This window comes from Cydia amplana, chromosome 2, assembly GCF_948474715.1.
Source record: "Cydia amplana chromosome 2, ilCydAmpl1.1, whole genome shotgun sequence".
NCBI lineage: Eukaryota > Metazoa > Arthropoda > Insecta > Lepidoptera > Tortricidae > Cydia > Cydia amplana.
The window spans coordinates 16,249,662-16,262,603 of record NC_086070.1 but is presented as its reverse complement, the minus strand read 5'-3'; the positions used below and the strand labels follow the sequence as shown (position 1 = coordinate 16,262,603).

The 12,942-nt window shown below is 38.5% G+C and overlaps 2 protein-coding genes across 2 annotated transcripts; both read left to right on the top strand.

The window, feature by feature from the left end:
• The first annotated feature begins 1,080 nt into the window (after window positions 1–1,080).
• On the top strand, window positions 1,081–4,348 carry LOC134655397 (uncharacterized). Its single transcript, XM_063510859.1, has 6 exons — window positions 1,081–1,140; window positions 1,455–1,560; window positions 2,069–2,229; window positions 2,561–2,707; window positions 3,161–3,409; window positions 4,080–4,348. Exons 1-6 carry the CDS (start codon window positions 1,081–1,083, stop codon window positions 4,215–4,217), a joined length of 861 nt encoding a protein of 286 aa, XP_063366929.1. The 3' UTR covers window positions 4,218–4,348.
• Window positions 4,349–6,135: 1,787 nt separating this feature from the next.
• LOC134658971 (RNA-binding protein 5-A-like) lies at window positions 6,136–11,529 on the top strand. Its single transcript, XM_063514579.1, has 3 exons — window positions 6,136–8,585; window positions 10,537–10,574; window positions 11,295–11,529. Exon 1 carries the CDS (start codon window positions 6,306–6,308, stop codon window positions 8,583–8,585), a length of 2,280 nt encoding a protein of 759 aa, XP_063370649.1. The 5' UTR covers window positions 6,136–6,305; the 3' UTR covers window positions 10,537–10,574; window positions 11,295–11,529.
• Window positions 11,530–12,942: the final 1,413 nt, after the last annotated feature.

Genomic DNA, 12,942 nt, shown 5'->3' with positions numbered 1-12,942 from the left:
TATGCGCGGAATATATATGTATATGATCACCATATTGCGGAATTTCACTGGAACAATTTTTTTCATACTATACTGAATTGTTACATTATACATTAGAATAAACAGCGCCCTCTTGACAATGATCATATATATGGTCATTGCGCTAGTTTCCGTCCATGCTCTAGTTTTCGTCCATTTGACGGATTAGCAAATAATTTATTACATTGAAAAATATCATTTTTATGTAGATAGATATATTATAATATTGTTTAGACCAGGGATCGGAACCGGTTTTTTGCAAAACTTAGAAATAACCATATTTTTCGAATTATTTTATACTCGAAATGTAGGACTCAGTTGTGTTTTTAGGTTACGACTTCGTATTATTAAATTGCCCAATTAGAAATGAAGTAATTAGCAAAGAACGAAAAAATACCGTTTCCGTTCCCATACAAAAATACCGGTATCCGATCCCTGGTTTAGACATTAAGGATTGCAATAAGTCCAAATTTGTGCAGCAATCTAAGTTTAAATTCAAATTTCGTCAAGTGGACGAAAACTAGAGCTGGACGAAAACTAGCGCAATGACCCTATTACTGGACAGGCTTTACCACAGGTTTTATCTATTTTGATAACGACAAATGGGTAACCTATTAAGCGAATTTACTTAACAAAAAAACCGGTCAGGTGCGAGTCGGACTCGCCCACCGAGGGTTCCGTACAAATTTAACTATTTCTTTATTTTTATTTACAAATTTACAGTTAAGTACCTGTCAGATTTTCCCTGTATTTATAGTGTAAGACGATATTACTTACTTGCCAAATTTCATAGTTGGTAAGTAGTATCTTTTTTTACGTTAACTTCAAAGGACCGTAGACTTGAGTATAAATAAGTATGGTTTCAATTTCCACTCGCTACCGGCACGCGTTCCCGAGATAAAGGGTCTTGACAGACAAGACAGACGGACGGACAACAAAGTGATCCTATAAGGGTTCCGTTTTTTACTTTTGAGGTACGGAACCCTCAACTAAAAAGAAACACAGTAAGCAGTTATCGAAAAAACCTATCGAGCCCTTTACAGCACTATATAGGCCTCCCCAATGAGAAAGGCCTGGCGCCTCGGCGACCATGACAGTCGCGCGCGCCCCTCCTCGTTCGCCGTAATCAAACAAACAAATTTCTTTCAACCAAGTACGATTTAAACCATCAAATACGTGTGAATTTTAAGTGAGTAATCTAATCTTCATAAAATGTAGAACTTGTTTTTTTATACAATTAAATTAAAGCAATAATTATCTTGACAATACAAGACAAGTAATCTTTGTCACCTTTGTAAATAATGTTGTAAATCATGATGTTGTACATTCAGTACATTGACCGATTTCTAGTGCGTTTTGTTATTGCACTGTATATATAAAATGCAAAATTGATTGTCAAACACTTGTCTAGAAATACTTAGTAGTAAGCTTAGTAGGTAGTTTTTATAATTGTTCCATGTGATTCACAGCTGACGGTTTGGCTTCACGGCCATATTTTATTCAAGCTGGCGAAGGCATGGTGGAAAGAACCAGATACTGGAGGTGAGTCATTGATATTAGGCCGGTCTCGGTTAAGTACTATTTTATATAACTACTTATTTTATGAAAAAAATAAACCTACCATTTTAGTACTAGTGTAGCTGTAGACAGACACTGCAAAGGTTTTGATTAATGACAAGTTTAAGTAGACTTGTTTCTTTAAAGCTTCTATCTTATTAAATAAAACGATCAAATCGCATGTCATTTGTTGAAACGTCTGTACGTTTCAACAAATGACATGCGATTTTATATGGATTTTATATAATTGTTGGCGAAACCTTCCTTAATTCAGTAACAAACGACAGGGACGCAGCTATGCCAGCTATACATTAGACACAGTAGAGATATGTCTATATCTCACTTCTACGTATTGCTGCGTCCCTGTCGTGAGATATTGAATGTAGTAAGGTGTGTGAAGCGATTAAGTACGATCAACGAATTAAATTGATCTTTTGCATTAAACATTTTGAGACAATACAAAACACGCATACTTAAATATTACAACATACAGTACCGGCGGGCGCGCGCGAAGGCTGCGCGGCAGCACGTATGTGGCGTGCGGCCTGCAGCGTGTTGGTGTGCCCCGACGCTGATGCCGCTTGGACTCGCATCTCTGACACTGCGCCACCAGACACTGTTTGGCACTCCCTACGCAACTGTGTTGCATATCAAGTGCGTATACTTAAATTTGCTTTTTCATTCTTAAATTTCTCGTACTAGTTACACACAAAGCCTACATGTAAATGTAACCACAGATGTACTTTCTCTGTGTCTCCCATAGGTAGGTACATTGTAATAGAGTTAGATCATGCTAAGTTGTCAGCGATTTTGATAGCCTGGTCTGTGCAAGGGTTATTTTAAACGTCAAACTTCTATTAAATTATGACGTATATAACACCTTCACAGGCCATCAAAATCGCTGCCAATTTAGCTTGGTCTAACTCTAGGTAGGTACTTTAGTCTCTTCATTAATCTGTGACTTCTATTTATACATCGTTTTCAGGCTGGTGTGTGGCAGAACTTGCTAGCAAAAGGCATAGATGATGTAATCCAACCTGCGGCGTTTAAATTGGCTATAGTATTAAGACACACACCTACAGATCTCACCGTACGCCTGCTGGCAGATTTATTACGCCTTCATCCACAATCTGTAAGTATTTCCTCTCAATAATTAACTCGCGCCTTTATATTCAGGCTGGCTGGACTAAAGTCTATTTTTTTATTCCGTAGACTGAAATGACGTTTCATAGTATGAACATCATGTGTCATCTCATACTATGAAATGTCATTTTAGTCTACCGAATAAAAAAATAGACTTTAGCTCTCAAGATAATCGCAAAAATATCAGCTAACATACGTTACAGCTACGTAATTTTCGGACAACTCCAAGCCCTAAACAGTTTATAGCAGATGATAATGATGATGAATTGATGACGATGTATCTGCTCAGATCCATCGTCATCATCAATATCATCATACAAGGAGATTATTTCACACCTGTTACAAAATAGGTGTTCTCATAACAATTTAAACTCTTTATTATTAACAGGTATTGAGAATATTTAACATATATATTTATCAAACTTTCCATACTTATATCCAGCAAGACTTGACCTCATACGTGCTGGCGCTGCTGACAGACGACGAGGCCGCATGGTGTGGAGCATGTGGTGCGGGCTCGCCGGGCGGCGGCACGCCGGGCCCTGCGCCGCTGAGAGACCTACAGCTATTTGGTGATTGCGAGCTTTCCATCCTCGCAGCCAGCCGTGAAGAGTACGAGGCCCATGCTAAGCTGGTCCGCGCAGAATACGCAGCAATGAGCAATAAGAACTACGTGGAACTAAGGATTAAGGTAACTAAAAAATATCTACCGACCGAAGGCAATTCAATCTGGGACAGTATCTTAAGAGGGAGTGTAAAATCAGGAAATTACAATACATAGGAACAAAAGAATAGGCGCGCGGCGCGCCGCGTGAGACTTGCGATGGAAAATTACGCGATCGCGCGGCTTTAGACGTTTATAAAGTTTTGCTAATCAAGTCCCTTGGCTGTAACATTAGCTATTTTATAATAAAATTATAATGCTATGGTATGCAGGGTTACGATATAGGTACAATTGAAAATAAATGAAAAATAGACATGTTTTCATGATTTTTTCTATCAAGCCAACTTTAAGGTTTTGCTTATAGTTAGCCCTCGCAAATATAGGTAGTCTAGTTTCTGACTGTTTTTTTCGTGGCATTTACCCTCGATTAAAACGTGTTAAAATTCAATATAAAAACTGACAACCGAGCCACTTCACTTCATATTTTAATGTATTATATTTTATGGGTGTGTAAAATGTGAATTTACTATATGCATAAGGTTTTTTTAGTTCTGTTAAAATATGCAAATGGTACAAGGCAATGAAAAGACGTAATTGAAAAAAATCAGTTTAATTACTTACATGTGTCATTCGCACTAGTGTCATTCATCATTCTTTGTAACTTACTTTAACTAGAAATCTTTGTCTCTGTTTACAGGTACTGAACCAGTTCTCACAGATCCCTAAGCTATATCACACGCCAGAGTTCGAGTTTCTTGAGCCCCTTGCGCGTGAAAACATTGAACGAGAAATTTGCACTCTACGTGAACACCTGCTCACAGGTCAACAGGAGTAAACTCGAAGGAAGACCAACATGAGGCACATAATCTCTTGAATTAGTCCAAGCTAACAAACAATAGAAGCTAATATTTACGATTGGAAGGCATGGCATGCCAGATTACTGCGTTAGACACATTTTGTTGCGCTTAAGGCCAAGATGTTCGGTTTCGTGAAAACGTATTTTTATGTTAGTGATCAAGACAATCAGACAAGTAGCGGCGCAATTAGTGTTCAATAATTATGAAAATAAAACTTATATGTAAGTACAACATTCCGTGCTTCAATAAATGCGACTGCAGAACCATGTTGTGAAATCGCGTATTAAGCTATAAGATTTGCTGCGCCCTATTAGATGTTAATCGGTTGATAAATTCATACTTTATAGAATGTTCTTAATAGCGTAAGTAACATACATTTAACAAACAGCTGTTTCCAATATACATAATTTTATTTTAATTCTAGTTAGTGTATGTTTTGATTTCCTCCTCTACTTTTTTTACTCTACCGTTACGGTTAGCCCAGTCGAGCTAGCAGGTTGGAATGGAGGGATAATTGTAATGAGACAACACATCGCAGCCGACATGTAGGACGGAAGCTAAATAGTGAACAAAAAATAAGGCCTGTCCAGACGAAGACAATTTTTCGCCAATCTGATTACTTAAATTGTCCGTGCGGACACAAACGCCATTTGGCTCTCCGAATTCGACCGCCGATTGTGCAGTGAAAAGCCCGTTTTTGAAGTGAAAACTTCTTTAGCGGCGCTGGGCACTTTTTGAGGTGGGAAAAATGATAAACTCGAGACAGCGTAAGGCGATCACGTGACCGTAAGGCGATCACGTGACCGTAAGGCGATCACGTGACCGTAAGGTTTAGATGGCCACTCATTTAGATGGCATTTAAATCAATAAAGAAAAACTCAATGACATTACATGAAAAAGGTTCTAATCTTGTACTGGCTGAAATACGAGGATCTCACAGTTACATTCTAACTTTATAACACTCAAATATATAAAGCTACATCTTGATGAAATCGCTAATTCTTTATTCTTTAAATAAATACAGGTATAAGTTTACAGCTCTAGATAATGCCAAAACACTTATACAGACAGCGAAATCGACTCCACACTCGCGTTCGCGGCTTCGCCCGCGATTCTTAGTCTCGTAGTTTCATAGTCGCATAGTCTGGAGGGACCTATATAGCCTCTTCCACACTCGTGCGCGAATCGCGGCGCGAAGCCGCGAATACGAGTATGGAGCAAGTGTGGAGTCGATTTCGCAGATCTGCTACCTTGACTTATTGGGTACTTATTGGGCGTGGAGTGTGGTGGAGTTTATAGCCATAACACACTACCGCACCGCATCGCGACCTTGGTGCGGCGCACCGTGGCCTGGGAATGACCAACGAAAATTCGCAAGCCAATTTGTATTATGTGTATAGGCCCTACCTAAGGTAGAATATGCCATCATTATTGCTTGATAAAGCTATATTCTAACTATTGCATTATTGGTTAAATTTAAGCAGAAAACTGTAGAAAGAAACAAAACAAATTTCATGGTTCAAATTTCAAAAGTTTTCTTTATATTCCCGTAAGGTATTTAATTCTGAAATGATTTTTTTGTTTCATGTCCGTAAATTTGCACTTACATTTTTCAAATTAGCCGCCTTTTTACCCATAATAGTTACCAAAATATTTGTTTAAAAATAAAAGACTTGAATTGACTAAATATAATAAAAAAATTACACTTGGCTGTATGAGTCTACTTAAACTGACTTAAACCTTCTAATTCAGATTTTCTTGATGAAACAAAACGCAGATACGCATACGCTCTGCGTAGTTAAAAAAAGAAATCAATATGGCGATATCTTGCTGGTTTTCTAGTCTGCCAATCGGAATTTAATAAAATGTATATTGCCTAAAGTAACAGTACTTGTATGAAAATCAGTAATCCGTGTTAAAAAAAATCGTTTCACAGCGCAGAATCACGATATATTAACCAAGTGACAACTACAGGTAAACAAAATGTGGAAGGGGTCATTGATCGAAGAATTTTTTAGGGCTCCATTGGATCGGCGGCGACGGCGACGTGGGAAGGCTCGTGAGTAATGTTTGTTGATCTATGTGGATGTTCGCAGGGATTAGCGATGTCGTGGCGTGGACGAGACGACCGCAGTGACCGAAGCTCGCGGTGGGAGACTCAGGATCGGCCGGACCCGTGGGCGAAGCGTGGACGTTCGCCCGTGTGGGACATGCGCCGCGATTCTCCTGATCGCACGCGAGGGTCTCCTCGCCATCACCGCGACCGCTATGACCGGTACGACCGAACCGGGGACCGTGACCGGCGCGACCGCACCGACCGCGGTGATCGCGGTGACCGTTACGAGCGGGACGAGCGACGCGGGCGCTCGCGGGACCGGCACGAACGTGCGCGCTCGCGCTCTCGCTCTCGATCACGGCGACATTCGCCGCGCCGCCACGAGCGCGAACGTGACTGCGACATCCCAGCGCCACCTTCGCCGCCAAAGATCAGTGCACCTGAACCGCCCACCGCACGATCGCGTAGCCGTTCTGCCAGCCGCGAACTCGACAGTGTCAGCTCTACATATGACAATAAGGACGAACAAGCCGTCAATGCTTCCCCGGGAGACTGGTTTTGTAAATGTGGCTCATACAATTTTAAAAGGCGTCAAATATGCTACAGACGCAACTGCAATGGAAAGCGATCAGAAGGGACAGTTTATGGAGCTGATGCCGAGAGGCATGGCTTGACAGAAGGCATGGGTATCACAAAAAGACTTTTGTTTAGAAGATTAGATGCTTTAACAACCGAAGAAAAAATATTAGAGGCATTGAAAGAGAGGTGCTCAAAGGCTATTTTAGATTCTATAGCAGGGATCACAATAGGGAGAGAAACTTTGACTGGAGCGTCCAAGTGCCTCGCATATATAAACTTTAATTCTATAGCAGATTCCACTGCTGCTCATTCTGAATTGATGACTCTTTCGCCTCCACTTGAGATTGATAGCCGGGAAGTTTTGATATCATTTTACAATGAGCCCCAGAAGATTCCAAAACCTGCTCCAAATCCAGTAGACTATTCTAATTATTATTCTCAAATGACCACATACACCAACAGTTCAGCTTTGTCTGAAGCAGACAGAGTTAATGCTGCAGCAGCAGTTGCCCAGTCAGCTATCACAGCAGCTCAGGCTCGGCAGCTCACATGGACTCCATCGGCCCCTACTTTTGTTACGTCAGCTGCACAAGCAGTAACCAATATCAAGGCTCCCACAGGTGATGGAACAACAGTGTATAATGCACCTGATGTAAGGACATTCATGTATGATGAGACATCTGGGTACTACTATGATCCTTCTTCAGGTCTGTACTATGATGGAACCACACAATACTTTTACAATAGCCAAATTAATCAATATATGTATTGGGATGCTACTAGTTCTACTTATATTGCAGCTACACAAGCCACACAAAATACTGATCAGCCTAAGTTGCCTAGTCCACCAACAGTCACCACAGATAACACTATTATTAAAGAGCCGGAGGAGAAAAAGAAAAAAGATAAAGAGGACAAAGTAAAAGTTGCAAAAAAGATAGCCAAAGATATGGAAAGATGGGCTAGAACTTTGAATCAAAAGAAAGAAAATGCAAAGAGCAACTATGTTATGGATCAGCCTCAAGACACGGGGCCTAGCAAGGGCTCTGCAGACATTGGCTTTTCAGTGCTTGGAGCCGGGCCATCATTAACACATGTGAGGGAAATATCCCCACCTCCAACTGTTGTCCCAACTGCTCCTGATGAATTTTTGATTAAGAGAGTAGCCGAACCGGCGTTTGACAATGATGATGGCATTATTGATTGGACAAAATTAACATGCTTACTGTGTAAAAGAAAGTTCCCTTCTGCAGAGGTTCTTACAAAGCACAAGACTCTTTCAGACCTACATAAACAGAATCTTGCAGCGCACAGGAAACAGTCTGATTCAGCACCGCAGATGAATGGGTATAGAGACCGTGCAGCTGAGCGCCGAATGAAGTTCGGAGAGGATGAGACACCGGTCAGAAAGAGGTATGAGCCACCAGAGCCTATGCAGCCCCCCATACAGGCCGCTCCACCACCATCCGTTGTTGATACCATTGGAGGAAAAATGCTTCAGAAGATGGGTTGGTCAGCTGGACGAGGTTTGGGCAAAACGGAACAGGGGCGGATAGCTCCCATTGAGGCAGAGCAGAGGCCAAGCTTGGCAGGTCTTGGGCAGAAGAGAGGCATTTACACACCTACTCCTGGGGAGACATATCGCGACACTGTAAAAAAGCTTATGATTGCGCGGTACAAGGAAGTCGTCGGTCAAGAGGAGGGAAATTAGGTGGGTTATCTTTGATTTATTTATTACTACTAATATCTCTTTTACAGATTCAGGATTTGAGGTTAGTGCAATAATACATATTATTTTATTTATTTCTTTTATACATTGACACCTCTTCTTTGGGTATTAATAGGGGCAGCATCTTGGCAACAAAGATATATAACGTGCTCACGAGGAACCCGAAGTTTTTAACAGTGTATTTCTTTCCTGATCATATTTAAAGACTAAATTTTTTTCTGCAATTTGCCTAGTTTCATAGTTAGTACAAATTAAAAACAAAACATTATTTCATTGTTAAAAGTGCAAAATGCCTTTTTGATGGCGATGTTGCCACTCTATGGGGCCTAGTATAAAATATCCTTATTGACAGATATCAAAAAGTGACAAGTAACACTGCAAAAGCTAGATTTTACGAAAAAAAGTACCGGTTCATTTTAAGTGATAGTTTTACCAACAACATTTAGGTACTTTTACATTTATGTACAAATACAATACAAAAATCTAAAAAAGAAAAAAAAAAAATTTTTTTGGCAAAGGTGACCTAAACTCGTGGATCAAATTTACCTTCTTTTGACCTCTGAAATGCGTGGTTAAAATCTTTCGGGTTCCTTTTATTCATTCAAATTTATTTTCTGTGTTAAGTATACATATAGTGTTCTGCCTCAATGAACTCAAAAATTCAAATCTTTGAATACAAGTGTTTCTCGTCTTTCGAACTTCTACCGATGTTATGTTTCGTTACATTTAATTTATAATTTGTTTCCTAAACGTTTTCGTACGAGTTGTTACAATGACGATTTACCTTAGTTCTTAACTAGCTAAATGGCTCTGAGGGCCTACCGCGAACCACGTTCTACGTGTTGCTTCCCTGTCACGCTTACGTATGAATTTACAAGTGCGACAGAGAGGCAACACATCGAACGTGGTTCGCGGTAGGCCCTCTGGTCAGCTAAGGGCGCTGCTAGTACTACCTGTACTTCAGGAGTTTCCAACCTTGCGTCGAGCTCCTCTTTATATTTGATGTTAGTAAAAATGGATTGGGGCGCGAACAGTTTTCCAGGTTCTATTTATATTTATCCTATTGACTATTATATATGTATTTGGGTTTCATATTTCGGTACATACATTATCATATCATTGTCTTCTATGTTAATACTGTACTGTATATTAATATACAATATATATACTTAAGTGGGTACATCGAAAGTAAGTTTATTTATAGGGAACGACGCAAAACTAATTCAGTTATTTAACCCTCCCAAAAACTGAGTAAGATATTAATTTGATAATATAAAATTATAAAATAGTATTGTTATTAATTAAATAATTTCGATACTTTGAATACAATCAGAAATGATGCCTTATTTCGCATAGGTACCTACACAATATTTATTGAAGTCGCTAACCTAATTGATGTATCCCCTTAATCTTAGTTGGACATATTTGGCATGGCACTGAATAAATGAGTTTTTTCATATCACTTTATTTTACAGTGGTTATTGCCTCCATTAATGTAAATATGTATATAATTCTCCCGTCATTATCTACAAATATTCAAGTAAAGTAAAATATTAGCACAAAGAGCAAAACAGTTTGACGAAGGCTGGGTAACTCACTTGTCATTTAGACAACTAAAAAGTGGTTCAGTGGTAAATCATTATAACATTTTTATCGATGTGCAAAATTTGAAACAGATGATTGTCTATTAATAATTTTTTTGGTACCAAATTTCATGAATTTCGGTTCACAAATGACACTTGGTAAAAAGGGATTTTGATTAGACTAATACCTATTGGGTGCTAAGGGATTGTGTTACGATGTTTATTAACAGCTCTTGAGTGCAATAATATTGATTGACTATGAAACCTGCCAAGACGGATTTCCAAATGGACGGTCGAGTCGCGGTGTTGTTGATTGTTCTCTAATTGTGTGATTCTGATTTAAACGCTAGATGGCGAGCCGCCCCGTGTGCCGTGCCCGCGCACCGCGGTGAGTAAAGTCTATTTGCTTACTTGTCTAACGAATCTTTTTTCACAGGCTCGACAGCATATACTTCTTATGTCTTAGATTGTTTAATAATCTATATATCTTGTCTTGACCCTAGAATGAAATGTCTATGTTATTACCATTGCCTTCATCATTGCTGTAGGTGCTCCAAATTATGATTATTCGAAGTTGACTAAAAAGTAACTATCGAGGCGTAGAGTAATTGAGTAAGATTCTCCTACATTCAAAATTAATGCATATATTTGTTGGATTTTACAGTAATGATAATATTTTTGGCACATAATGACTTGAGACATTCAGTTCAAGATTACCTAATATAATGTATAAGTTCAAGTAGGTATTAAACGTGACGCGATTTATAAGTTATTCAATATATTCGGCTTTGAAATTACAATCCAACACAGTAGCGATGAGTATGTTGCGTCGATAAGGTATATAGACTATTTGAAGCCACTGTTATTTCTGGGATATTTGGGGTTCTATATAGTTTGTGGTCCTGTGATATAGTCTTGTGTTCTAGTCTTTAGACTAGGTTCTAGCTTAAAAAGAGGTATTATAAGAATAGTCGGAGGACGAAGCGAGCAGCGACGGAGCATAGACTCTGGAAAAACATTTGTGATATAACTGTGATATTTAGTGGTGCAAAAAAAACGGTGCAAGTGTAAAGCCCTTTACTGACGACTTTGACCATTTACCTTACAGAACCGGCGCAGCGCCAGGACCCGCCAATCCTTGTTTAGAGCAGGTTTATTTATTTGTACAACGTTGTACAATCGTGATTTAGCTCGGATATTGGAGCTGCTGCCTTTTTGGTAGTAGTATGGCATCAATAGATACGTCAGAGTAGGTACACACTAAACAACCCATGTAAACATACGAGTATTTATTTGTGTTGTCAAATCTGTTGAATCCTTGATGCTATTCTTCTGCCTTGTGCAAAATAAGGATAACCTTCGCAAGCTGTCGACCGTCCAGTGGCGCCCTCATTGGGAGAATTGTGTTTTCGAATTAACCAGTTTATGTATAAATCAGTACATATTCTATTATTGTTGTCTTAATACTGATTCTCCAACTTTTGGTCTTTGTCACATAGTTTTATTTTGCTTATTTTTTGCTTTATAAGCACCAGCAAGCCAGGGGTCGGCAAACCGCGGTTCTTTGGAAGTATGTACAATTACGGCTCTTTAAGTCACCCATAAAATTAACCCTTGAGAGTTCTTACATCACTGAAAACAACATTTGCAGCTCTTTGAGGTTACAAAAACGGGTGTTTCGACTGCGTTTGATTCTTCTTAAAAGTTTGCCGGCCCCTGACCTAAACGGATAAATGTGGCCACCGCTGGCCACCATTTGCCATTTAATTGATAAAGCGAAAAATAAGCAAAATAAAACTATGTGTCAAATACCAAAAGTTGGAGAACAATAACAATAGTATACTATTTATAAATAAATTAATTCAGCAAATAACGTAGTTAATGGTATATACAATCCTTAATAACTGAAAAGTATATAAATAAAATTAATCAATAAACTACAAATGAACTATTCAAAAATACCTTCGTGATTGGTTGGTTAGTTTTCGTTTGGTTTGTTAGAAAACACAATTCCTCCAGTGAGGGCGCCACTGGACGGTCGATGCAGTCTTCATTATTAATTGATGTATTTTTCTCGTGGTATCGTAAAGTGAAATATACGTTCGAAAAATATAAATCATAACTCTTTTTCAGCAGTAAAGTGTTAACTAGCGAAGGTTATCTTTCCCCTTGTTTAAGTGGGACGTACTTACAGTTATAACTTCCAAATTTAATGAACTATTTTTCTAGCATTTTATTATAATTGTAATGTCTAAGTTGTGTTATATAAATTTATGCAAACGTCAGTGAACCTTTTATATATGTTACACGAAGACGTGTGTAGCTGTAGACTAGTGCAGATTAATTTCCTGTTAACTACGATGGATTTGTTAATTTATATACATACCTCTGCTATAAACAGTTTAGTAATAGCTATATATTTTTAATATTTGACCCTAATACTCGGCAAATTAGAAGTCAATATTAACACGAAAACATATTTAAAAGATATAAAGTACTTAAGACGTAAAACACTGCTTAGTAATTAAGTATATGCCTACAATGTATAGTTTGTAAATATGTTCTTTGTTATTCTTAAAAATAGATGTACTTTAACTACCTATCTAATTTCATAGTCAAGTTTTTAAGGCATTCGTAATTGAAATTTTAATGTTTTAAATTAGATATGTACATTTGCCACACCATTAATATTTACAACAGGAATGCTCACTTAGTTTTAATGTAAGTAATTAATATTCTTCATCTTGCATTGTATT

Excerpts from the sequence above, each read along its gene's own strand:
- LOC134658971 (XM_063514579.1), top strand. The coding sequence starts at position 6,306 with ATGTTTGTTGATCTATGTGGATGTTCGCAGGGATTAGCGATGTCGTGG.
- LOC134655397 (XM_063510859.1), top strand. The coding sequence starts at position 1,081 with ATGAGAAAGGCCTGGCGCCTCGGCGACCATGACAGTCGCGCGCGCCCC. Across the intron at positions 2,230-2,560 it reads GCAACTGTGTTGCATATCAA|GCTGGTGTGTGGCAGAACTT; the intron begins GTGCGTATACTT and ends CATCGTTTTCAG. Across the intron at positions 2,708-3,160 it reads TACGCCTTCATCCACAATCT|CAAGACTTGACCTCATACGT; the intron begins GTAAGTATTTCC and ends ACTTATATCCAG.